The sequence below is a fragment of the Hirundo rustica genome, chromosome 4 (assembly GCF_015227805.2).
Source record: "Hirundo rustica isolate bHirRus1 chromosome 4, bHirRus1.pri.v3, whole genome shotgun sequence".
NCBI lineage: Eukaryota > Metazoa > Chordata > Aves > Passeriformes > Hirundinidae > Hirundo > Hirundo rustica.
Genome location: NC_053453.1, coordinates 55,804,619 through 55,831,168, shown reverse-complemented (window position 1 = coordinate 55,831,168; position 26,550 = coordinate 55,804,619). Strand labels below are relative to the sequence as shown.

At 42.7% G+C, this 26,550-nt stretch overlaps 2 protein-coding genes across 2 annotated transcripts in view; one reads left to right on the top strand and one right to left on the bottom strand.

The window, feature by feature from the left end:
- The window catches only part of PWP1 (PWP1 homolog, endonuclein), a 16,854-nt gene extending 7,996 nt beyond the window's left edge, over positions 1-8,858 (top strand). The window contains exons 9-15 of the mRNA XM_040061285.2: positions 1,980-2,076; positions 2,952-3,013; positions 5,057-5,168; positions 6,471-6,561; positions 6,935-7,056; positions 7,493-7,598; positions 8,304-8,858. Of these exons, the coding sequence (XP_039917219.1) occupies positions 1,980-2,076; positions 2,952-3,013; positions 5,057-5,168; positions 6,471-6,561; positions 6,935-7,056; positions 7,493-7,598; positions 8,304-8,419 (706 nt within the window). The 3' untranslated portion in view covers positions 8,420-8,858. The remainder of the gene's footprint in view (positions 1-1,979; positions 2,077-2,951; positions 3,014-5,056; positions 5,169-6,470; positions 6,562-6,934; positions 7,057-7,492; positions 7,599-8,303) is intronic.
- Positions 8,835-26,550, bottom strand: PRDM4 (PR/SET domain 4). Its single transcript, XM_040061284.2, has 11 exons — positions 26,473-26,550; positions 24,821-24,954; positions 23,996-24,181; positions 21,182-21,976; positions 18,133-18,282; positions 16,839-16,957; positions 16,016-16,101; positions 14,928-15,055; positions 14,069-14,383; positions 12,745-12,913; positions 8,835-11,721 (listed from the first exon to the last, which is right to left on the bottom strand). Exons 1-11 carry the CDS (start codon positions 26,481-26,483, stop codon positions 11,412-11,414), a joined length of 2,403 nt encoding a protein of 800 aa, XP_039917218.1. The 5' UTR covers positions 26,484-26,550; the 3' UTR covers positions 8,835-11,411.

Sequence of the window (26,550 nt, the reverse complement as noted above, 5' to 3'; positions counted from 1 at the left end):
GCTCTTGATTTTTAATTTTTTTCGAAATACTTGTATATTGCTGCAGGTCACTTTTGATTTGCAGGTTGTCCAGATGAAAGGAAGGCAAAGCTCGGTGTGAGCCATTTGATAAATTGTCTGCATTTCACTTGTTCAGACTGGAGAAGCAGAAGGGCTGCCCTGAGCTATGCTGATCTGCCTGTGGCCTAAACTATCATTTCAATGGAGACATTTACAGAAGAAAGTTCTTGCTATTCTGTTTGTGGGTTTTTTTGGTTGATTTTTTTTTTTTTTTCCTTCTGGCTTTTGCCCCAAAGCTGTGAACAGGAAAGGGAGTTAAAAGCCCTAATAGCTCAGTTATAGAAATGACTCTGGCCTCTAGGCAAAGAAAATTCCCCACTGCCTGAATGAACTAGAAATGAAGTGCTGCTATTGAAGCAACACAAAGCTGTCCCATCCTGGGGCAGAGGTCAAGGACAATGTGCTGACTGAGGTAAATATGCTGCTGATTTTTTATCACTGAGGTGGTTGTTAGCAGTTCATCTGTCAGAGGATCCTTAGCAGGGGTCTTGAAACTGCTTCAGTCACAGGCTGATTTCCTTTTTAAAATTTATTTTTCTGCTCTCATAAATGCCTTTGCCTTTGAAAATGTACACAGACAACTCTGCATATTCTGATGAGCAGGTGTGAGCCTTTGTTTGTGCTACTTTCTTTTCTAGATACTGATGAAAACACCCACACAGACCTCAGTAAATGTATATAAACTGCACTCTTAATTTAAAGTCTGTTGTTCTTAAGTTACATATGCACAGAGTGTGACAGTGATCCCTCCATCACTCTTTCAAAAGAGGAGCTTTCGTGTACCTAGAAATGGTCTGGTGATAATATAGACAAGGATAAAAAAAAATACGGCTTCAGTAGTTTAGTCTGAACTGTATAAATCTGTAATGTGCTGAGTTACAAATTCATTGATACTGGCAGGTCTTTCAGGAAATAAAACCATCCCTGAAGTGGACAGCTTATGGACAAAACAAGGAGCTCCTTGAAGCAGTTTATATAAAAAATGTTTTATTGTTGTTTCTTTTTTTAAAGCAAGGCATGTTGTGACAGCTCTCTACAAATAACTTTCTGCCTGTAGGTCATAGTGGTGTTACCGTAAAATGTTCTTACAGCCTTCACTATGAATTTTCTTAACTTTTCCTTGTAACAGTGCTTGGGAAAACAGAATGGATATGTTTCTTTGATGAACCAAACGTTTCTTTCAGTCAGAAACACTTGGTTAATATAAAAAGGGGAGGGGGGCAGTTTCAGTCAGAAACAACATGTTGAGGTAATAAATCTGATTATAAGTGCAATGAAGCAGCTATAGGAATTGTAGTGTGTGTTTGACAGGCATTTGGGGATGTTTTGATTTGTTTTTTCTGATCAAACTTTTAAGCTGTGTTTGTTGCTCTTAACACAGTTGGTCAAATTTATGTCAAAATGTGAGGTCTGTAAACTAACTGAAATTTTAGTGGTTACTTTCCGCAGTCTTCAAAGGGTATAGTGTTATGTCTTCAGGAGGTGTATAAACAGATATTAACAAAATATTTCACAAACAGGTTTGTCAGGCTGCATGCATATGCGAACAGAATGAAGTAGCATAGGTAATGTTTAAAAATACTATTCAATGTCAAAGGAAAGAATGTGCTTCAAAGCCTTTATTACTTTGTTCTGTTCGAGAAATCTTTGAGTAAATGGTATTGTAAGTAATGTCAGGGGAAATAGAAGTAGAACTGTCATTGTTATAAGTGTTCTACTAATGTAATGTAATATAGCCTATTTATAATCTTTACTTATAAGTTAGAATTGCCTTCAGGGAGTTATCCCTCAGGCTTGAGAGAAATAATCTATAGACCACAGTGTGCTTGTTCTCAGAATTAGGCTCTTTTGGGGTTTTAACCATTATTTGTTTGTATGTGTATAAAGAGTTTTAAAACTGATTTTTGATCCATTATCAGGAACGTTTTAGCAAGTGCCTCTGCTGACAACACAGTGATTTTGTGGGACATGGCTGTGGGTAAGCCAGCAGCCAGCCTGACACTACATACAGACAAGGTATGGAATAATTGCTGTGTTTCTTCCACTGTAGAATACAGAGAAAAATGTGACTGCAGTTTTTCCTTAGCTCCTTGGTAGTGAACCCTCAGAACAACAATTCTCTGATTTTCTAACATCTGTGCAGAATTGTTTAAATTTATGAATTAGTTGCTTTTGCAAACGGCAGTGTATCTGCTTTTTAAAATGTTATTTAACCTAACTTTTAGAAAGTTAATAAAGATTTGTAAGTTTTTAAAATACCTTTTGTGTATTGGCCCAGATGGTGGGGAATATAATAGTGCTGGTATAAGCTACAAAAATAGATGTCCGAACACAGGTCAAACTGTAACGCTCTTAAGGGAACAGTGAGTGTCAGTTACAGTTTGTTCTAGGTGAAAAGGTTTAAAATAAATGATACTAAAATACCATAGTGATGGGTACTTCAGAAATGAATTAATCTCATAGTAATAAAAATGTAAAAGCTAGTTATTAATAGCTGTAACCTTATTTTGCTGCTAACAAAGTCACTGCCCTTGACAAACTACCGATTTTCATTTTTTGTTAATATCTGCTTTTTTCCCCAAACTGGAAGCAGATATTCTTTTACCTCCAGCTTTTTTGTTTTGTTTTGTTTTTTAATTAATATCTAGGGCAGAAAGGGGGAAGGGGGTTCTGTTCAATCAAATTACATTGGAAAATATCTTGTTTTCACTAGGTGGGGGTATCTGAAGTAATGCACATCTCTTGCACTGTTTTTTGATTAATCTGAGGATCAACAAGATTAATAGGAGGGTTTTTTGGGAGGACTGTGTGCTGGCTTGGGGTTGGGATGGGCGTGCTTTGTTCCAAGAAAGTTCCTGTATATGTGTTACATAAAATCTTCCATTATCTAGGTCCAGACATTGCAGTTTCATCCATTTGAAACTCAGACCCTCGTTTCTGGATCATTTGATAAGTATGTCAGGGTAATGTTTTCATATGTTGCACCTGGGGAGGGGATTCCTTTTCAGTTAAGCCTTGTGTTTTCTTTCATTTTTTTTTTTATAACTGTGCCAATTTGAGTAATGCTGTTATTTTTTCGGCAAGGAAGCCAGGTTTGCATATGGCCAGGATGTAGTTTTCCTTACCTCTTTTTCAGGGGTAGCAAACGCTTTAACCATCTGGACTGACATTTTCTGTGCCAGGTGTCTGCCTGCTCCAGACTAAATTTATTTCTTAATTTGGCCTAATGACATTTTCTTCATTGGGAATGTGTCACTGTTGGTTCCTTGGAACATTTGCCCAGGGTTTCCCAGCCAGTAAGGCCAGGGTGGAGGCACGAGGGACTTCAAAATCCCAGTTCTCTCCCTCCAGCCTTATAGGCACAGCCAAAATGTAATGAATGGGCTGTCTCCTGTGATTGCAGCCTGGAGATGCTGGGAAGTGGTTTGTGTCTCCACACTTGGACTACTCTGTAGCTGCCAGTTCTTGTAAGTCCTGCCAGCCAAAACTCTCCTGTCGCTAGAGGACACAAAAGATACTCACAGATCTGGCTCCACAAAGATGAAGGCTGAAGAACTTTTTATTATTTACAAAGACCTCGCTTATATAGTTTTTGAACGATGACCAGGGATTGGAGAACAAGGTTACCACCTCTCCATCCCACTGGCCAGGCTAGAAGTCAATCAGTTGACTCTCATCAGAAAGGAATGTGGAAAACATGATTGTTTATAGTACAGATCATGAGAATTCAGCTACAGAGCTGTAAACATCTCACAAAAGTTTACATAATATAGCAACACACTCCCTCTCTCTTCTCCCATTTCAGTGGGGTAAATTTTGTTCTGTCACCGTGATTTTCTTACATTGATTATTTTTTTTTATTCAGCTTTTAAGACTTTGTCCTTATGTTGAAATATTTTATAGACTTGCCTGTCTTTAGCCAAGCCTTTGAGTTCTCTGTCTTCTGTTACGCTCTTGCTGCATCTGCTCAAGTATTGGAGGAGGACCTTTTGCTGTTGTTAGGAAGCTGCTTCTGTCTTTTTCCTCCCTCTTGACTTCCTTTGATTAAAGGAAGCATTAAGTCCAAGCAGTGACCGGCTGCTGATCCCTTTTTAGCTGCTCCTTTAGTACCATGGGCACCTCTAAACCACTGTGCTCTCCATAAACTTAACAGATTGCCCTTGTGGATTTTTCCTGCAAAGCCTTGCAGGACCACAGGCAATTTATTGAGCATTGGGAAATGCCTTCATAGCCTGAAAATCAGACTGTTAAAGAAACTGTTGTGCAAAATGCCTGGCGGAAGACCTGGGAAACCTACATCACACTTCTTTAATTACATGATGGAGTGGGAGTGGGTTACACTGAGGATGTTGATAGTGGTGAGGTGATGTTGGAGTGACACGACCACTCCTCCCTTGCATTTGCTCCAGGGAGCATTTTGAGCTGGGACAGATTCTGCAGCCACTCAGCTGAGCACATGCCTGTAAAGAATCCCAGAGGACCCACTAACTGCCATCCCCTCTTTCTCCTTCGTGGAGCTGTGTTTCTCTTAACTATTTGTTAAGATTTTTGGGTTTTTAGAATTTTTTTTTTTTAATTAAGCATATTTGAAAATGTATGCATATGTATGACAAAATTATCTCCTAATTAGTGCATCATTACTTGACTTTACTGAAGCCTGTTTGTAATTAAGTGATATATTTGCATAATTATGGTCTGCTATGTGGTAAGTATCTTACGTATTGAGTAAATTCAAGCTCTGCGTAGTTTCAATAGAGCGGCTGTTGGTAACCAAGATGAAACTTGGAAGTACATGGAAAAATCTTGTGCTTATCTGCAAGATTTTAATCTGTTGCTGAATTAGAAGACTAAGTAGTGAAGTTGTTTCCATTTTGATTTTTAATTATAGTTTACATGGAGCTTCTGTAGATGTCAGTGGGAAAGCAAACTGTGTTATGAAGTGTTCTACCCTGATGTTTTTTTCTTTAATTTTATTTCCTGTCCCTCTGTCCCCTAGATCAGCAGTGCTGTACGACTGCAGAAACCCCCAGGACAGCCATCGAGTGTGGCGGTTTAGTGGTCAGGTTGAGAGAGTAATTTGGAATCATTTTTCACCTTGCCATTTCTTGGTGAGTACACGCTTTTCTGTTTTGGTTGATTGTTGCCATGTCATTTAAGCTGTAATTAGTGTTAATAATGTTTCTGAATCAGAATGGAGCCGATGGTCATTTGGATGGTTTTTGCTGCTTATTACAAAATGCAGTCTGGGGGAGGATGTTTTTTGGTAGTTTTTTCAATAAGAATCTCTAGACCAGCTACTTACTTGGTATCTTCACTGTGACAGTAGAAAAGCTATTGATTCTGGTGCTTTTTCACTCCAGAGGTGACAATCTTGATCTTGTTGTTGCAGTGTTCAGTGGCTGGGATGTATTCTTTTTTGCATAGTTGCTGTTGTGTTTCATGCAATGAAACATTTGCAGCTGAGAAATAGCTAATTAGAAGGAAGATCCTGAATATTCAATCAGTGTTTCAAGTCAGCGCTAGAGGGCAGTGTCCTCTTGGCTGGTAGAGTGATCCACTCCTTCAGGTTGGAAAAGTCCTTTGAGATACGAGTTTAAAGGTTAACCCATCACTACCAAGTCCACCACTAAATGTCCATAAGTGCCTTATCGACATGGATTTTAAATACCTCCCAGGGGTGGAGATTCCACCACTTCATGGACAGCCTGTGCCAGTGCTTGACAACCCTTTCAGTAAAGACATTTTTGCTGATGTCCAATCTAAATCACCCCTGGTGCAACTTGAGGCCATTTTCTGTTGTTCTATTGCTTATTACCTGGGAGAAGGTACCTAGAATATAAAGGAAAAACATCTTGGCTGAGTTTTTTGTAATAAAACTTTGCAACAGAATTTAAAAACAATCTTCCCTATTACCTCAATGGCTTTCTAGTTCTCTGTTCCTTTGTGTATACAGACAACAGAAGTGGCTGCTCTGTTGGGTTTATGATGTGCATCTCTCCTGGTGTAATCACACTCTGTTTTGCACAGGAGTACTGTGCAGCCACCGATGGCTCCGAAAGCTTTGAACTGACAGGCAAGAGACTGAAGGTTCTGCATTTCATTGCCTGACCTGAGGGCCAGACTTAGTGGGGCAACTCTCCTGAAAATACACTTTAAGAAATTTGCATGGGATTAAGACTTCATGTAATCAGTGCAGCATAATTGAGGTTCATAGAATAGCTGGGGCACCAGCTGGGTGGAGCCTGACTTTGGGAGCGTAGACCTGTGGGACTGTAACATGTCCTAGGGAGAGGTAATGTCTGCCTCAGATCAGAGGGGTTTACCAGAGGGTGGGTGTTAGTCCACTGGAGGTTTTTTCCCCAGGTGAGTGAGGGTGGCTGTTTGTTTTCTAAATGCTGTGCTTTCCTTAGGCAAGCACAGACGATGGCTTTGTGTACTGTCTGGATGCTCGCACTGACAAGCCCCTGTTTACTCTGAAAGCTCACAATGAAGAGGTGTCAGGTAAATTGCCTGTGTGTCCTTTTCTGTCCTGTTTGTCCTAAGTGGGCAAGGCACATCTGGAAGATGTCTTTAATCCACAGCACTGAGGTGGAAGTGATTCCTTGTTTAACAAATAAGTTGTGCGTGCTAATCATGGTAGCTGGTATGTGAAACAAATCTCTGCTGAGGGGATTGGGAGGGAAAACAGGCATGCATGGTTCCCAGTGGCAGCAATGGAGCTTTCATTAACATTCTGTTCCTTTGTTCTGGAATGGAGTTTAGTGTGAGGAGAATATTGGGGTTGTTCTCATGTCTTCACTTCAAAATGTATCCTCATCTCTATGAAATGGGGATTGCCTGTTGCCCTCACACTGCTGCACTCTTCATCTTTCAGGGCTACAACTAAGCAGTCAGATCAAAGGGTGCCTTGTGACATCATCTGCTGACAAATATGTGAAAATTTGGGATATCCTGGGAGACAGACCAAGTTTAGTCCATTCCAGGGATATGAAAATGGTATAGTAATATTTATTTATTGATTCTACAAAGTTTTATATATAAACTGTCTGCTTATTGTCTAGTTTGAATCTTGTTTTACCTAAGGTCTCATAGGGGGAAAACTAAGTAACATATTCTGGGTAAATCATTCTCATCACAGTGCAGCATTCCACATGAATTGGCAGACTGCTTCAAAAGCCTCAGACCCAAATTCCAGATACAGTGTTCTGATTAGAACTATGGGTGCTCCAGCTTGCATCTGCTACATTCAAGACAAAGATGTGATTAACTGTTTATAATTAACCGCTCTTGACTTTCATTTTATGTCTTTACAAAAAAAGTTTCAGAAACTTAATTACATTTGTTAAAACTTGCTTGGTGAAAGTATTTTCAGTTGACAAATTCATTTTAAGATTAAAATAAAAATTCTCTGCTTTTCCTCCCACCCTGCCAGGGAGTTCTGTTTTGTGCAGCTTGCTGCCCTGACTTCCCGTTTGTCTTTGCCTTTGGAGGAGAGCGGGAAGGGCTCCGTGTTTGGGATATAAGCAAGATCTCTGCAGGTAGTGTTCTCGTTTCTTTGAATGTTCTCCCCTTACTTGCAGGGTCTGTTTGTATTTAGTAATGTATTGTGACTCTGACAGAAAACCATAGGTTAGTATTTTTAAATACTCCGAGACTGCATGTGTGGTCAAATTTTCAGTTTCAAAAAATGTGCAATTTTTTCTAAATTGGAGAACTGCTTGACATGATCCATTTTCTTGCAGCTGAAGCATAAACCTTATTTCTTATAATACCTATTCTTTTTTTCCTCATGTTCCTGATGTGATTTGGTACCACATTTTTTGAGTACTTAGAGGAAGAAAAGTGAGGACTGGTTTTGATCAGTTGTACCTACGTGTAACTAAACAGCATGATTTTTTTGAAGAAGGCTTTTAAGAGCCTTTTGGGAACCAGAGACTAAAACCAGAAATAAATTATTTAAACTTAATGATGTGCTCTTCAAACCTCATTAATTTTACAGTACTTAGGTACAGGAATTATGCAGAGGAAATGTCTAGATGCTCTGGAGGGAAAAAATAACAGGACTTGTAATTGAAGTATCATATGCAGGCAACTGTTCTGACCTTTAGCTTCAACTCCATACTTGGGGTAAGGGGAAGAGCTTTGAAACCACAGCAGGTTAGGATTTCCATTCCAGGCTGTCCCTGCTGTACTCCCCTTCCCTCTGAGAGAATAATAGAAGCAATTCCCTGTTTGTGTTGCAGTGAATGAAGTTTTTGGAAACAGAGAGAGGCTCATCCTGGCTAGTGCCAACTCTGCAGCTTCCAGCTCCATGGCCAGCAATAGCAGCAATGATTTGGAGACAGCAATGGAATCATGAGGGACCAAAGATCAAAAAAATCAAAATAATGGGACTACAACTACTGTGTATTCTACAAATGCCCGTTTGGTGAGAGTTCATGGAAATGACTCTGGTGTTTTGCAATCTGCAGGCTTCTTCATCTCAGACAAAGAAAGGTGGTGGTGTGGTTAAGCTCTAAGCTGCCTCTGTTACCAGCTGTGAAGGATTAGATCCCTTGCTTTAGCCTGAGATAAAGGTCCCTGAAAAAAGGCCATATGTACCATATGTAAAGCTGATACATAAAATGGAAGAGTCACTAGAAAAGCATTCTGTGACTACAGCAATTTGTTGAATATTGCAAAGACAGTTTTATCTTCTACCTCTTAAGGGCATAAGGAAAAATATTTCACACAACAGTTGTGTAATAAATAAACAAAAGATGAATTGAATAAAATTACAAGTGTAAATAGATAATTTATCCTTAATTTGAGGCTAGGTTTACAGATTTTAGAAGGTGTTCCATGTAACTTTTTAAATTTTAGGTGTAGTTCTCAGGCAATAAGTTGGAGTCTCCAAGCAGAATCCTGGAATGTATTTCTAACACTGATATCACCAATATCAAACCAGAAATAACCCAGATCTGTCCCACAAAAACTGGGGGTTTCTTTTTCCAGATTCCACAGCACCTGAAGTTTAGTGATGTTGCACATAGTACTGGGTTTTTCTTCACACTCCAGATGTATTCCAAGAGAATTTGAACTGAAATAAGGAGCTGCTACTCAAGGAGGATGGGAGGCTGTCAGAACACAAAGTGAGTGTTGGGATCCCAGCTGGTCACTGTTACTGGTGAAAAGCTCTCTGTGTTCTTAACTCTGCCCAGGCATTTCTGCCTAACACTTCAAGGCACAGAGGAAAGTTTTAGGTGTGATTTTAACCAGTTTAAGCCCCTTATTTGCAGAACCAGGAACCTAATCCAGGGATGTGACTCAAAGATTTTCCTTGCATTTATAATGTAACACCATGTGCTTTACCTCAGGAATTTAATTGATGCTCTTACCTGCCATTGAGCACTCACCCTTTGCACACGCTGAAGGTGCCTGTAGAGTGTTCCTACTGCAGAAACAACCTGGGTATTAAATCCACTGATGCCAAAGCAGCTGTAGGATCATTCTTAGAGCTGCCAAGCTCTTCCCACTGCTTTCCCTCATAACTCACTGCAGTTCATTCTGGTGAGGTAAAGTAGGTATATTGTGTCCCTACAAACTGCAGCTGGGAAAAAGGCAGGTCTGTAACTTTCCTTCCTCTCCCTTGAGGTAATTGGCTGCTTCTAAAGCTACTTGAGCTGTTTCTAGTCTGGTGAAGGTGTTCAGCATGGGTTTGCAGGAACCAAGAATACTCTGGATGTGTTGGGATTCCTGCCTCCATCCTGTCTCTGCCAAGCAGTAGTGAATGATGTGTGGACAACAAATAAAAAGCTTAGGAAAGTGTAAGTACCAGAACCACCTCTGTTCAACTGTTCTCCATTGAAAACTTCCAAGTTTTTCAAAGCTTTAAATAAATGCTATGTATTAAGATCTTTGTGGGTAAGTGATTTCTCTTACCTCTACACCTAGTACTATATAACTGGTGCCGTAGGTCTCAAAGTTGCTTCTTGTTTTTGGAAGAAATGGCGTTACTGGAAGCAACACCTCTTTCCCTGGACTTAACAAGATCCCAGCACCTGTCTCTGAAGCTTTTTGGTCACATACTGATCAGAGACAAAGTGTTTTCAGGTTTTAAGAACGCTGGGTGCTCTCTAGGAACTACAGTGTACAGGGAGAGGTACAGCTAAGCTTGGGCCATTTAGGGCCAGAAACGGAGCCTCTTTCCCAAGGGAACCTCCCATTACCTTGTCAGAGAACAGAGCACAGCTGAATCTTCTTTTGCAGCACAGCCAGAGGAGTGACACAGCAAATCTAGAGTTCTTTAGCTGCCCCAGTTCTTGGAGATGCTCCTACACATACCATGTCCCAGGAAAGCTTGGGAGGCAGATGATTAAAAAGTGGTGTTATTTCTCTCATCATTATCATAAATAGGAACATTCTTTTTCAGCATATGTAAATATTAAAAAAGAACATTAGAGAAGAGCCACATTTTTAATTATTTCAAAAGAAAACAACCAAATGTAATAATCTTCATTCCATAAATAATATTAGCAGCAAACCCTCCCATCATTCTAGGTGGTAAAAGGTTTACAGCACAAGGAGTAACATATACTGTAAACACTGCCTGCTCATCTGTAAGCGCCTTCCTTACTGAGTCCATGCAGTCTTTATCTCTTCACCTGCTTCCATGGGCTGTGAACTTGAGGGAGAAGAGAGGATAACTGTTCTTCAAAAACCAATGGTTGATTTTCTGTAATAGGGTAATTATTTTGTATGTAAGTGCTGATTTCACTGGCTTTTTTTTGCTTTTTTTTTCTTTTTTTTTCCACTGGCTTTTTTTTTTCTTTTTTTTTTTTTTTTTTTTAAACCAAAAGGTTTTGTTTTAAGACAGAAACCTGAGCATTGAGAAGTCTTTATGCCAAACCACATCCTTCAGTTAAAATGTTTTAAAATACATCAACAGCCGCCACCATTTTTTCCTTGTTTCTCTTCATGTCACAGCTTGGGCAGTTAAGGACAGTTGGCTTACAGGTCACTGCAATCCCTCAGCTACCTTCCTGGTTTGTGGCTCTTTGCTCGAAGGGCTACGTGAGGTGTGTCATGTGTCCTGGCACTGGCTGGATGAATCTGAGTGATTTGGAGAAGTATGCACAGTGTGTGTGAAAGAAATCTTGCCTCACATTTCCTTCTTAGCAATGCTTCACTTGTACGTGCATGATCCAGTCTTGTTCAGTGTTCTGGCTACAGATTATATTGAGTGGTGGTAGTGTGGAGACAAAAACAGAAGGAAAACTCCTCACCTGACATACACTGGTGACTGGGGAAACAAGGAAGAGTGTTTTTTTCCTTCCCTACTTATAATACCCAAGGAAGTTTCCCTCTCTTCTTCATTTGTGTCCAGAGAGAACATCACCTGTTGAATAGACTCCATTGTTAATCCTACAGTCTTCAGTCCTCATGGAGTCTATTAATTCCTCCTCTGAATCCTCTTCCTCTTCCTCCTCTGGGGCTGACAGACTGGATGTGGGGCCTTTACATATTTTTAAGTGCCGAGTTAGGTGATATTTGGTTAGATAAGCCTTGGAGCATTTTTCACAGACATAGTCCCTCTTTCCTTCATGTGAATTGAGGTGCTTCTTCAGGTGATTTGTCCTCAGAAACAGCTTGTCACACTTGGGGCACTTGATCTGCCGTTCTCTGCAAGACACAAAAAAGTGAGTTTACTCCTGCCACAAGGTAGCTGATTAAAATGCTGATTAAGGTGCACGTTCTAGCAAGGACAGAGATACTGCCCTTGATGAAAAGGTCAGTTTCCTTCCCACCCTGAATAAAAGGGCGGGGGGGGGGGGGGAGAGGAGGGAGGGAAGAACAAATAAGGAAACAAAGCTACTGCATGTTAACAACCCTTAGTCTGCAACAAATTCTGTAATGACACAGCAAGATACCTCCCAGCAGTAATGCTCCTGACTCAGGCTGTAGAAACGAGCAGCAAGGCAAGTCTCTGTTTCTGTCTGCCCCTCTCTCACGCTGGCTGCACTACACTGGCTCCTAGGCAGCATGACAGAAGCAGCAATGGATTCCAAGTAAGTACAAAAACCAGATGCTGAAAATGAAAGGCCTAGCTTTGGGCAAGGAGCTTTTAAGGAGGACCTTGGATTGGGAGTAAACGTATAGGATGGAGAGATTCCCAGAGCAGATCTGGTGTGGCAGAGGGCTGTGGGTAGGAATCTGCCCTTCAGGAGGAGCAAGAGAGCAAACGCTGGAGTGAGACCTGCAGGGAGAAAAGGGCTCGGAATGGCCGCACCACACCCCTACAGCACACTGGAGGAGTTCACTAAGGAGGTATTCATGACAGTAGCACTGAGAAGTTTGTCTTTTGTGGTCATCACGTTGGGAAATAGTTCTTAGCAAAGAATGAAATGGAAATCAAACGACCCCCCTTCTCTTCAAAATGATGAACATTCTGGACTGCCATTTCCCAACACAAGGAGCATGCTTGGAATTTACTGTGTCACAGAGATATTACAAACACTAGAACTGCACAACTGCAGCAGGTAAAACAAGGACTTTGTCTAGAGTGACTTCTCTGTCATTTCAGAGGATGAACCTACCTATGCTCCCTAGGCCAAACTATTTGCAAACTGGAGATTCTGTCACGGGCTGTTCATCTTCATTATTTCTCGCACTGGCCAGTCCAACAGCTTCTGTGAGGTCACTTACTGTGTGTGAGTGAGGACATGCTGCTTGAGGTCCTGCCTCCGCATGAAGAGCTTCTCACAGTAATCGCACTTGAGGTTCTTCTCCCCGGTGTGGATGACCATGTGCGACTCCAGGTGAGCCTTCTGCGTGAACGATTTGTCACAGAGGGTGCAGCGGTAATTCTTCTGACCTAGGAGTACACAGGGATACTCACAGATTGGCACTCAGTGTCCCAAGAAATGCACTAAGCAAACAAGCCTGACCATTGCTGAAAAATTAAATTTTACCGTGAAGAAAGGCCGATTCTTTGTGAACAGGACTTGTTTTCACCTTCAGTTCCTTCAGACTCAGCATAAAGGCCTACTTAATTCCAATCTATATTTAGCTATGCAAAAAAACAGGCAGCTGACTTCATCATTCTCGAAGCTTCTCCTCCTGTACTCCATGCCCCCAAGCAAAGAAACCAATGTCACGATACTCTTTCAAACTACTGGTGGCCTAGTGTGATGCAACTTTCCGTGCCTCGTCCTTCTAAACACTGCTGCTTGTTGTTTCTCCAGTGCTCATGGTCAGCCAGCCTTTCTTGTGAGGCAAGGTTTATGCTTCATGTCCATACCAACTGTGCCTCCCCGTTCTGGACATCAAAACACCCCCAGCAGCTCTGTACATTCTTCCACCAAGAGATTCAGGCAAATACTTAAAAAGACTAATCTTATCCAAGATAAATTCTTCAGTAAAAACAATGGTAGCTTCCTTTGTAACAGTAACCATGGTAACCATCTACTTACTGTACATTAGTACATCCCTATCCTCACTGATTTCCCACAGGAATGTATCTCATGCCTTACTGGAGCCCAACCACATTTGATGCAATGCATTGTCTTTGTCTGCAAAAACAAGTTCTCTTACCTAACACAGAGGTACAAACCACACTGGCCCTTTGATAACTTCTGTTTTGTCCCATTTTTCAACTTATCAGTACTTCTGTTATTCTTTGCCAGAAATAGTTCAAAACCCCAGCATGCTACTGAGTTCAGACTAAGTTTGAATACCACTTGAATCACAGCCCACTGAGCATTCTGTGCTTGTGTGTACCACGTTAGTATTTGATCAGTCCATTAAAACTCCTGACTACTGAGCCTACAACTCCTTATGCTTGACTTCAGAGCACTGAACTCCCAGTTTTATTCCTCTTCCAGCTTTGTAATGTGAATTTCCCAATAAGGAATACTGAAAAAAAAAAAGAGGCAAAAATACCCACACTGTCTACCACTGGCCTGTAACTCGGCCTTCAGCTTCTCCCCTGTCCTCACACAGGTATCTGTATGAAGCCCTCAGCCCTCACCTGTATGGATCTTAAGGTGTGTCCGTAAATTGCTTGGATCGCTGAAAGCTTTGCTACAGAAATCGCACTTGTGCGGCTTCATGCCCATGTGCCCCATGAAGTGCACGTGCAGCTTGGAAGGGGAGATGAAAGCCTGGGGGCACATGGAGCACTTCCACTTCCTCTCCTTGCCGTGGCCTGGCCCGTGGTTGCTGCTGTGCCCCTGACTGGGGAGGTGGTTGTGAATATGGCTGCTCAAATGGGCCTTGAAGTCCGCGTAGGAAGCGCATTCCTTCCCGCAGTGGCAGATATGCGCGTCCGGATGCTCAGGGACACCTTTGGGCACAAAAGCATCACTTGTAATGAGGCACAGGAAGGCCTAACAGAGCTTGAACAAGGACCACATTAGCATTTAGTCTGTGGTAGCAAAGCCAGGCACAGGGATTTTCAGCTTTGTTCTTTTCAGCTCCGGTGCTGCTTTCCAGCTGTTTCAGGTAGGTCATTTGAAATGTTTTGAGGGGTCAAATTTTGGAACACTTTTGGGCACAGCTCTACCAAATCTAAATTATCACAATCCAAGCTGGGGGAGGATAGGAACATCTTCAGCTTCAAAACTCCCTTAGCCCTGTATGAACAGAACTAAAATGATTTTTCTTCAAAATGTCATCTTTTACTCCTAATCAGTGGAATTAAGTAGGGAAATGTTTCTTTTAAATGATGGTACTCTGTAGTCATGGAATGCAAAAGACTATGACACGCACCAATGGGAACTGAGAAGGAACATAATGCACTCCCAAGTGACAGAGCCCAGAGATGGCACTGAAAGGGAATTCAAGCTGGGTACTCCCTGCAAAACCAACAAAAATGACCTCTTACTTACCAAGCTGTCGTGCATAGTCCCGACTGTAATAGAAGAGAAGCTCGTGTTCAGGGGGGATGTCCCGAGAGGTGCAGAAGTAAATTTTTCCATCGTGAGGATAAGCTACCAGGTTCTGCTCTTCCCGGTTCCTATAGCAATAACAACATTTAGGAGTAAAAGCCCTTCAGAAGTAATGATTGGAGGGAGAGGTAAAAAAGGAAAGAAAAGGGACAGGTAAAAGCAATACAGAAAAGAAGAGAAGGGAAAGGGGGGAACAAAAGGGAAAGGGAAAAAGGTAATAAGAACCTCAGTGCTTGTCAGCATATTATAAAAACTTTAATGGCTGTCACTTCAGTCCTTCTTCATTTAAGGAAAGAAAACCTAGACCTTCAGAACCAATCTCCTCCACCAAATGATGCATTTCTCACACCACTTCTGAGAAAATTATTAATAGACATTCAAGTGGGCTGAGAAAAGTGAGTTTATGATCTCCTAAGAAACTACAAAAATCTATGTATTTTTCATACACATAGATTCGTCATATACATAGGTTCATTTGCACAGACATATCCCTTAAGAAATAGAGAATGCATGATGGAAAAAGTATCAGTAATGTCTTACAGCAAAATTAGCTTTAAAAAGTCCTCTCGGGGACCATTTCCTCAAGATGTAGTCATTCATCTTGTGAAGCAGTATCTTGCATATGTTTGTTCCCAGTATCTGAAACCAGCAAAAGTTCTGCCCCACTGCAGTGGGAGCATTACACTTCTTGACTCCTGCACATGAGAATGAAGAAATGAACTGCAGGAGACACTTACTTCGTATCACAGAGAAATAAGAAAGGTTCAGCCTCAGTGGACCATGGATGGAGCAATACTATCCAGGCCAGCCTGGATAGTTTTCATCAGAGACTCCAGAAAGACTGAAAAGGACAGGTCTCACAAGCTGTAGGGGCATGGAACTTGGCCAAAAGAACCCAGGGACACTTTGTTAATAAAGTATCAAAATCAAAAGAACAATCAAGGTCAATCTTCATTCTCCAGCACAGCTTCCTGTGCACCCACAGCTCAGACTCAAAGCTACTTAGCAACAGTACAAGTGGCTCTCACCTGGCTTTGTGTACAAACATCATCCAGTTACATTCATTTTCATCAGCTGCGATGATGCAGAACTCCAGGACACCGTTGTGATACATCTACCAGGAAAAACAAATGCAGCCTTAGGACAAAACACAGCAATAAATGCATTGAAAGCCAGCCTCTTTCTTTAGGAAAAGATGTGTATACCTAGAACAAACCGGGAAGTCTCCATTGCCACTGCCAACACCACAGCCCTGTTTTCACTCCTTACTTTCCTCTTCCCTTAGGCACCTTGACCTTTGCTACCCAAGAGGCCAGAAGACCTGTTTACCAGCATCTTTCTCACCTTCACCTCCCAGCAGAAATGCATTTGGTTGCTTTTCTTACAAACCAAGTCTTGCGAATAACAAAATCTGGGCAAACAGTACAGGTTTGATTTATATAGGTCAGATTTACTTTCTGAGAACTAAATGATGGAGAAAAGAAAGCTTTAAATTTGCTTTCCTAAAACAAATAATTAATCACCTGGAGGAACCTTCAATGAACAGAGATACAAAACAAACAACTGCTGCCTAGTAATTCATATACAATCTCTGCTGCAACTCCACACAAGTACTGAAACCACATACAGCCCTTTAAAAGAGAAGGCATTAAAGAAGTTGCTTGTACTTCAGGACCGACTACCAGCACTGCAAGGTATACAGCTCTGCTGTGCTGATACTAAGAATTAAACAATTAAACTGCATTACTTTTGACTTTTGAGAAGGATGATAATGTTAAAGTTGCTGTCATGTGATAGCTTTCACCAGATAAAGGCATGCTGGCAGGCTCTGTGACCTGTAACACCACTGACCTTCCAGATGTGACTGGCTGCTTTGTCAGTCCAGTCAGCCACCTCCAGAGAATGGCTCTGCTGTCCAATCAAAGGTCCAAAGCAAGTCCTCACAGGAATGGTTTCTCGTGTCCACACACCTATCATTAGAAGATCAAAGTCTGAAGAAATCAATTATTTAGACAACTAATCATGCATAATAAAGAAATGGGAGTCCTATGAGATAATGCTCCAGAGGTACTACCTATGCTTAAGATCATCAAAGCTTCTACTTCACATGTGAAACACACCTATGGCAGAGACAAGAACCACCACCACCACATGACACTAATGGGAGCCGCTTTGGTGTCATTACATATACTTATCTGATCAAAAGCAAGTAATTTACTTTTCACTAAGCTATAAAACTAACATCCTAGCCACTTGTACCAATTAAAGTTCTCATGGCGCTTTCTGCAGAAGCAGAAAATACTAGTTTCAGTAACTACATTTTGCCTACCTAATCCCCAGGAATTTCCAGAATTGTTGCTGGGCATTGTTAAGCAGCTTCTGCATTTCTCCCCAGAGGCAGCTGTATTTCTGTCATGGGCAGAGGGATTCCTGCATATATATTATTTATTATTAAACATATATATATATATATATATATATATATATATATATATATAGGTGTACATGAATACACTGAATAGCTCTTAGAAATAAACTGGAAACTAGTGCAGCTTGAAAAGAACAGATGTAATCTACTCTGAAATAGAAGCAGCACTAAGCAAGCCAATAATGACATTCTTCTCTAGCCTTCAGATCCTTAGGGTACTGCACTGCACTCCACGATTTCCAGGTGACAGTGACGTGAAATATAGTAACAGGGTCCACATCCAGTGACAAGGTCATAAGGTGTAAATGAAGGGGGAAAAAAAAACAGAGGCACTTGTGATCAATACTCCAGTGAGAGCACCCAGAAGGTAGCAAACCAAGCTGATGAACAAGCAGACAGAATTCTCCTCTAGTACTTCTGTCACCTTCCCCCAAACTGCAATTGCTGCATTGTTTTCTTATCAAAGCTGTGCCTGAGCTGTTTAGCACATACCTTGCCTGACCTCGTGGCAGCAGCCCTACAGTATAGCTGAAGTATAAGCAGTAACCAGACCACAAGGAGCTCTTGGATAATGTAAGTCAGGGTGATTACAGAAGAGGGAAGCATCTCTCTCTTGCAGTGTTTCTTTCCCACATTAATCTCCCTACGGTTTTGGATTTCAGGCAGCGAGCGTATTTTCAAGCGCTGCAGGGAAGTGCACAGTAACACGATCCTTACCCGCCTCAGCTCCCATGATAGACTGCCGGAGGAGCAGCTGCTTCGGGAGGGACAGCCTGGCTCGGCTCTCGATTGGGCTATCGGGGACAAAGGTGACGGGCCCATGGTCCGGGCAGTCTGACGGGTACGCCTTGTCACACAGTGTGCACCCTGCAGAGACAGGAGGGGACAGCGGGCATTAAAAACATACAACAGCTCCTACAGCGCAATCAGATCCCTACCAATGTGCTTCAGCTCAGCTCCCGCCAAAGGCTGCTCCTGTCACGTTCAACTTGTTCACTCATCAGCTTTTACTCAGAAGAATATGGATCACATTGTGGCAGGCAGGTGGGCACTGGCATACGTGTCAGTTTCTACCCAAGTCAGATCAACTGTGCGGATCTTCACCTACCTTCCTGATGGGAAACCGATGACCTAGACTCCAGACTACCCCAACAGGGGCATCTAGCAATGGGACAGAGCCTATTCTTCATGAAAGCTATTGCAAAATGAATGACAGCCTTTCCAGTGCTGGCGGTAACGCTGGTGATGGAAGAGCTTCAGAATTTCACTCTGATCACAAGTGAAGAACTCTACTGGCAGAAAAATCTAAGACAAACAAAACCAAACACCTTCTAACTGGTTACATTTTTGGAATTAACCAGAAACACTTCTTTCATGTAGAACCTCAAGGTTATCCACACAAATGGAGCAGTCAGATCATCCTTCTAAAATTTTTCGAATGTGAACCACAAAGTCCCTTACCTCTGTTTAAATTCAGACAAAGTGTAAATCACAGCAGCAAAAACCTGACCTCACTGCTGCTTTTGAAGGTCTCACTGCAGTAAATTCATGCAGCGTATGCCACTGAAGGCAACAAAAACAAAAGCCCAAGAATAATCAGTAGCATCGCTTTCCCAATCTATCATTCATCAGAAATACTGTTAATCTCCACAAATACCTGATTTGGCCTCTTGATGACCCAGCTCCAGTATAAAAGAGCTATCACAGAAGTAGCTTTCAGCAGGCCTGAACAGCAGCTTCATCCTTACATGCTTAAAGATATTTTCCAGATACCTCCCTGATATACCAGGGTACCAGAATTTGACATCATATAAAGTACAGTTTGAGCAACTACACATTAACAGATAGGAAAGTCCTCCAAAAATTATCAGGTAGAGCCTATGTAAGCATTATTTCATGTGCAGAGGTGACATGTAGGAGTAAAGCAACAATGGCCAGACCTAAGTAATGAGAACCACTGCGTGGAACAGCTGCTTTTAAGCATTGCCTGGCACACACTCATTATGGGTCTGTGGACCAGCTCCAGGGAGAGGCAGAGGAAGAAAAGTTCTAGGCATTTCCACTTGGAAAAGCTCAACCATTCATACATGTTTAAGATGTTGGAAATTTTTTTCTCACATTCTGCAGAAAGTGAAATATAATTTCCACTACTGTCCTTGCCAAACCATTAAAAAAAAGAAAATCAGTGATTACTTCTCTAATTAGGATACCCAGAACTGTCAACAAAGATGACCAAAAAAACCACTTCTTAAAAGTTTTGCAAACATTCAGGACTGTAGCAAAGGCACACTTTTTATTTCCTGCTTAGGAACAGTAAAAGTTTTCTGAAAAAGGCCCTGACTCCTGCCATGTCAGTGAGGAAAAACCACTACGGGGCTCTAAAACAACTCCTTGTCCTTGCTGTCACCTGTCGGGACACAAATTCCTGTTTATTCAGGTGAAGTTTAAAAACATCAACGAAAAGTTAAAATTTAAACCTCCCCAAGTCAAGAATCTGTTTTGCAAATCACATGCAAGCACAAGGCATGTAGCAGCCATTTCAATGTCCTACCACAGGGGAGAATCGTCCGGAAAACAGCATAGGACTATGTTAGGTATAACAACAAAAACCTGGCACATCAAATCTCACTTCTAAGAGAGCAAGAGAAGTGGTTTCACTACAAGCATGTTAGATATCACTGTATTTGGATCATTATTTGCTCAACATCAACAGATCCTCATAGGAACCTCTGAGTGCATCAACTGTAAAACTCTTCCTCTGGGAGTTGTGAATTCATCCTAGTTCTATGCCCACCTGATTTGAAGTTGTATTTTATCCCACAGAATGAAATCTTAATAAATTAATCCAAATGCCTGACTGACTAGATACTTTACACTGAACTGCACCTCTCCCCTTGCTAACCAAGGCACTGTATCTTTCAATTTCTTAAAATATGTTCCACAAGCAAAGCAAACCATTAGGTTCTAGCAGCTGTAGGGCCAGACTAGATGAACAGCAGCACTCAGAAATGCTACCACAGAAAATAAAAATTAATATAAAATCTGGCCTTATGTTTCAGTGGCAGAAGCTGGACATCTGCAGGTTAAAGTTCAAATCTCTCTCCCAGCAAATGAGAACTTCTCAGCTCTCAAACACCTCTCCTTGAACAATAACAGGACTGGCAACACAATACCCAGTGCTCCTCTCTTCCTATGAGATACACTAACCTCTGGACTACAGTCCTTTGATGAGAATAATTAGAAATATTATAAAAAATTCCTTCACTCTCTGCTCTTTTTTTTCCTGTTTAGAACAACGCTTTAATGATGATTGTTCATGGTTTAATATAAATTTTACAAAAGCACATAATGTCATGCTTGACAATTACATCCATTTGATGAAAAGTATGGCTTGTGGTGGTGGTTGTTGTGTATTTTAATGGAGAGGAAGAGTCACTTGTGATGTGACTTTATAAAAACAGAAGTCTCACTGGAAAGGATATCAAGCATATCCACAAAATCAAGAGCTTCATCAAGATTCAGCTTCCAACCTCATGGCAGCATGGGAAATGGATACAAAGAGAATTATGCTAAAACATCCTACTACAACTTCTACTACTCCCAGCTACTGTTATTTCAGAACAGTTAATCTGGCACTGCAGATGTTTCAAATTTTGGACTGGTTTTTTTACCATAAATCTGTAAGACTAGCAACCAGAGTCCTGCCACACCGGACAACGGCTACATGACAAACCCTACCCCAAAAAAGCAGGAAATGTCCACTCACATATGGTAAACAAGGTTGCCATGTTCTCCTTGTTGGAATTGGAGTCTTCCATTTGCAGAGATGATGGTACAAAGGCAAGATTGTCTGCAGACACATCAACATGGCTTGGCCCCATGGCTACTTCCTGACTTATGGAAGACACTGCCACAGGCTCCAGGCTGAGACCCACTTCATGCAAGGCTACTGAGTCCAGAGAAGCGAGGTTGTGTGAGGTAGGGAGCGCCACACTCACAGAGTTGGTGCTCATGGCCACAGTATGAATGGGGTCATTTAGTGTGCTGTCCGATATCCCTGTCACCCGCCCAGCAATGTGGTCGGGCTCCATGACCACAGGGAGTTCCAAAGTGCTACTGTGAATGGGAATGACGCCGCCGTGTCCCACAGCGTCTGATGTCAAGTTACTCCCCACTGCGTCTACGGCTAAAGGTTCATGGCTCCGGGAGCCATTCGGGATCTGCGTGGGATCCCCAGCTACATCATCCATTGTAAGCTCCTCTGTCATCCCGTCTGTAGAGATGGGGCTGGTCACCCTCGAAACGCTCTCCATGGTGATTGCGGTATCCAGTGCTACCTCATGGCTGTCACTAGGATGCAGATTTTGAGGACCATGTGTGTTCACTGCGCGGGAGTCCATGGAGACGATCCCTGGTTCCAGCCCCACGGTCCCACTGGGCTGGTAGGGATCCAGGCCTGAGGGATTGTTGGAGACTGACAATGCTGGATTGCTGTCAACATTTATAGTGTTGGGATGGATGTACTGAGGTGGTGGTCTGTCAGCCAAGTAAGATAAGATACCTGATAGGAAGAGAGGGAGAAAAAGAAGGGAGTGAGATTCCATCAGTTTTCAAATCTTGAATAAAAGTCAGTCTCAGTCGAAGCACAGCACACTGAGACCCAGATCTCTGAAGACATGTTCCATACATTATTTCAAATTAAAATCCACTATTATTCTAAAACACGGCTCACAAACATATGCCAGCCTAGCACTCTTGTCAAAGTACCACTTAACAACTGATTCAGAGCTTCCACCCAACAGAGCAAGTCTCTAGTTCTTTCTCAAACTCTAAACAGCCAAGTTAATGGCAGAATTCCACCTAGGCTGCTCAGTACAAACATGGAATGAGAAAGAGATTCTTCACACTTTAGGCTTAATTTTTCATTCCCAAGAAATAGCCCACAAAGGGTGAAGGATTGCTAGTGGAATCTATAATTTGGCAATTCCTGGTTCATCTTTGCTAGAAGCAGAAACAATTCTCTGGGACACAAAATTTTTGAGTAGGTATTCAAGTTTTAACAATGACTACTTCCTTCCTCTAAGACTAAGTGACATAACTGTCCATCTCAGAGGTCATCAATTGCAATTCCAAAAGACAAAGACAAGTTCTCTCACAGATTTCATGAATCATTTGCTCTCTTTCCTTATGTGAAAGCATGTTGTTTCTCCTAAAACAATAGTTTGGTTGAATTTAAATCAGAAACCCTACCATCTTTTCTGGTGGTTCTGGGAAGCTTCTCAATATCAAACAACCTTGAAACTTAAGATATGAAGAAACGCTAAACTCTGTTTACATACTAAAAACAAACAAAAAATCCTTGGAAGAAATACAACAGCACATTCAAGTAAACATTATTTCCAGCAGAGACAGAGGCAGATTTTGCAGATTCTGCAAGATCTGATTCAGCAGGTTTCTTTTTAGCCTTCAACCCTATGAGCCACTTTTTCTGTAAAAGTTTTCCATTCAAATACATTTGGTATTACAAGGATGCAAACACAGATACTCTTTCTGCAGCACAAGCCGAGAAATGAACAGCTTAATTTAATCAGCTGCATCAAATATTTCTGCATGCAATGCTGCCTTGTGGCTTGAGCACAGAGGATCCTTGATGGCAGCAAGATGACTGACAGAAGGACCCTATAAAACATCACAGGAAGATTATTCCAGCTCAGAAGAATGGCAAATACCTTTTGCCCTAGTGCACAGTCTCCTTGTCTACTCTTTGGCAAGCAAACAGGCAGGCACGCAATGCAGTAGAAAAGGTTACTCCTAAGCAGCTGGAAAGTTCAGCCATCAGTCAACAGGTAGCTGCACAAGACCTGGGCTGCTACAGTTTATTCCTAACCCAGGCTGAACCAACACCACTCAATGAATCACCTTGAAGAAGTTTAACAGCCCCTTCCACCCTTTCGATCTTAGTTACCAAACAAAAACAGAACTGCATTTAAAGTTCCAGTTCCTGTGTTTTCATATACTAACATGTAAAATTCCACATTTATACTCCAAAGCATGTGTGAGAAAGGAATCAGGATAGAAGTCAGTGTAGGCCTTTGGAAGTCAACCTTGAAGAAAAAATGAAGAAAAAAAAATGCCATGGGTTAAATAGGTGGGAACGTGCCTAACACCACAGCTGATGTCTTGCCCTCTTTGAGCTCTGAACTACTGTGACCTGCCATTATGAACATATTAAATATTGCTTCAGACTACAGGAGAAGAAAAACAGAAGCAACTTCCAAGCTACAAGCCATTGCAGACAGAAATCAGGCATGCTTTGTTTTCTGTTAATCTGAAAATGAAAGCAGGAGGAGCTATCAAAAGTTAGGTTTAAACAGAAAATGGCCTGCAATTCTTTTCATACACAAATATAGAAACAAATACCTGAAAATAAAGGTGTGTAAATGACACAACAGTCTCCAGACAAACTCAGGGAAACAACAGCTCTGCCAAACTGTCAGTCATGCCTGCCTCAGGACAGAAACAGATGGCTCTTAAAACAGTTTCACTTTCTGTTCCCATCCATCAGCACGAGAGCACTTACCAGGTAGAATGTGTCTGAAATAGCTGCTCTCCAGGTGAGGGTAGGGTGGTGGAGGTAGGGTGTAGTTTCTCTCTGGTATACCACACATCACTCCTCGATCCCCAATACCCATTGGGAGCATCAGAGACAGAGCAGAGGGCAAGGAACTTAAGGAGGGGCCCAGGTTTGGAATTGCAACAGGCAAACCTGCAAAAGAAAACTCCCATTTAAATTCAATGGAACACCCTCAGTTCATGAACACATGAGCTAACAAAGAGATTACAAATTCCCCAGTTCTTGCCCTAAGGAAATACAGAATGGGACTGTCCAAGTAAGGTGCCAGGCATCAAAGAAAGGATCAGTTATCACAGCACTGAGAGGCATGCCTGAATACAGCTACATCTTTTTTTGGTACGATTTGCTGGGCTTGTTTCTATTTGACAATTGTAATGGACTTCTGTCTGTGCAGCCCCCCGGAAAGAAGAGCAGTTTTGCTTTACTAGTGATTTTTTTCACCTGCGAGAAATTAGACATAGATGAAGACAGATTTTCAGCTACAGCTCTAATTTCAAAGGATTCTGATACTACTCACCCACAGTGCAAATCACCCCATGAAAACAAAATGAGGCTTCCACTAAAGTGTAAGCCTGATAAGCACTCGTGCCTTTTTCTTTGCCCACGTAAGCAAGGATTTATGGTTTCCCCTTTCCCAACACTGCATCATTTCACTACCTACGGCACGACTTGCTACCAGAGCAGGCACTCCTGTCCAGTTATGACCATTGCTGTGAGAGAAGATCACAGAACAGAAGCTGCAATACCCTGTGCGGGACCCTCCTGCATTACCTGGTGCTGGTATGGCGTTGTGAGTGGGTGATGCTGCCAAGCCCAAGTGACTTCCTGAGACTGGCAGGGCATTGCTCACAGAGGAGGAGGTCAGCTGGTCCATCCCTACAGGACTCAAGCTCATTTCATTCATTCTGGAGCCAGGGAACAGAGAGGGGAGGAGGAAAAAGGAACAGATGAAAAAGCATTCCTGACTACTGACTGTACGGCAGTGAGGAAAAGCTGAGCAAACAAACTCAAAATCTGATACTGGTATACAAAAACTCTGCCTTAAAAAGGTATGCATAAAACACATCAGCCACTCACACAGTCATCACATATTGATCATATTGGATAGCAATAATCAGGATTAAAAAACAGTTCAGAAAGACAAATCAGACCATAGCCTCTTCCCTGCCATCCAGAAAACAAAGTCTTACTCCTAGTAGTAAAAGCCATTGTGATTAAACTATTGCAAACACAGATCCATTTACAAGCTGAATGTCAAAAATACCCAGACAACAGCACCTGACTTATATTTCATGACTTCTGGAGACCACATTTACATTCAAGATCCAGACTCTGGGGGAAAGATCACTTCAAACTAGTAACAGACACACAACCTCTAATTCCCCATCAGTTTGAACCAGGCCAATAGTAGCAAGAGTTACCACTGCAAAACAGCCATAGCACAATTTTAACAAACTGCCTCAGTCTGGTTCTACATGCTCCCATCACATTAAAAACCAGCACCATGGATGCCACGTTATTTCAGTGATCAACCACATCGCTCAAGTGGGCACACACCACACAAGTAGCTGCAGGAACCGCCCAACACCCCAGACCCTCAGCCCTGGTAGAAACGTCAACTTGGAGCACATACATCCGTTGGGGTCTCAAGCTACACAGGCGGCCCAAACCGCTCCACAGGGATGGAGACACCACGAAGACACGGTCTACTTGCACCTGTCACAACTTTGCAAGCCGTGCCCGACTCACGCCCACCCCGACCCTCCTACCCACACACCAGGTCCAACCAGCAGCTCTTAGGGTCAGCCAGACCAGCTGCCCCCACAGCAGCCACACACAGAACATCCTGCAGGCTGACCCAGGCCTCCCACACGGCCTCTGCCAGCAGCAGGCCCAAGCGCTGCAGTACTGATGGAGAGCTGGAGCTTGGGCTGCCACTCCGGTAAGAAAAGGTACCACTCGTGCAGGAAAAACGGCCGAATCCACCAAACTCACGCAAGTTAACAGCACAAGATCTCAGCTTGGAAGGGGCCCGTAAGGAACATCGAGTCCACTCGCAGCGCCTCACAGACCACCTGCGCCCCGGAGGGCTGAGCCGCAAACGGAGTCGCGGACTTCCACCTCGGCTCTGCCCACCTTTGGCACCACGCACCTCCCACGTCTGCCTGCCGCCAGGGACGGCTCTGCAGGCACGGGGCCGAGGGCTCCGGCCGCCCGGCGGGGCAGGGCATTTCCCGCCCGGCCCAGGCGGCTGCTGAGGATGGCGATGCCCGGGGAAAGGAACCGCCACCCTGGCCCCGGGGCCGAGCCTCGGGGCTTGCGGGAGGCGCCGAACGCTTGAGGGACCCCCTCCCCTGCTCGTCCCCTCGGCCGAGTGTCTCCCGCGGTCCCGCCCGCCTCGCCCGGTGCCCCGCGGCGCTCACCTGGGGTGCATGGGGCCCGCCGGCGGAGCGCCCGCAGCCGCATCAGGGCCCCGCGCCCCGGCCCGCCGCCTGCCCCCG

What these genes read in the sequence shown, in the direction of transcription:
- PRDM4 (XM_040061284.2), bottom strand. An exon ending in ATGTTTGTACACAAAGCCAG is followed by an intron (nt 15,056 to 16,015) that starts GTGAGAGCCACT and finishes TTATTGCTATAG; the next exon opens with GAACCGGGAAGAGCAGAACC. An exon ending in ACACCTTAAGATCCATACAG is followed by an intron (nt 12,914 to 14,068) that starts GTGAGGGCTGAG and finishes GTGTACTCCTAG; the next exon opens with GTCAGAAGAATTACCGCTGC.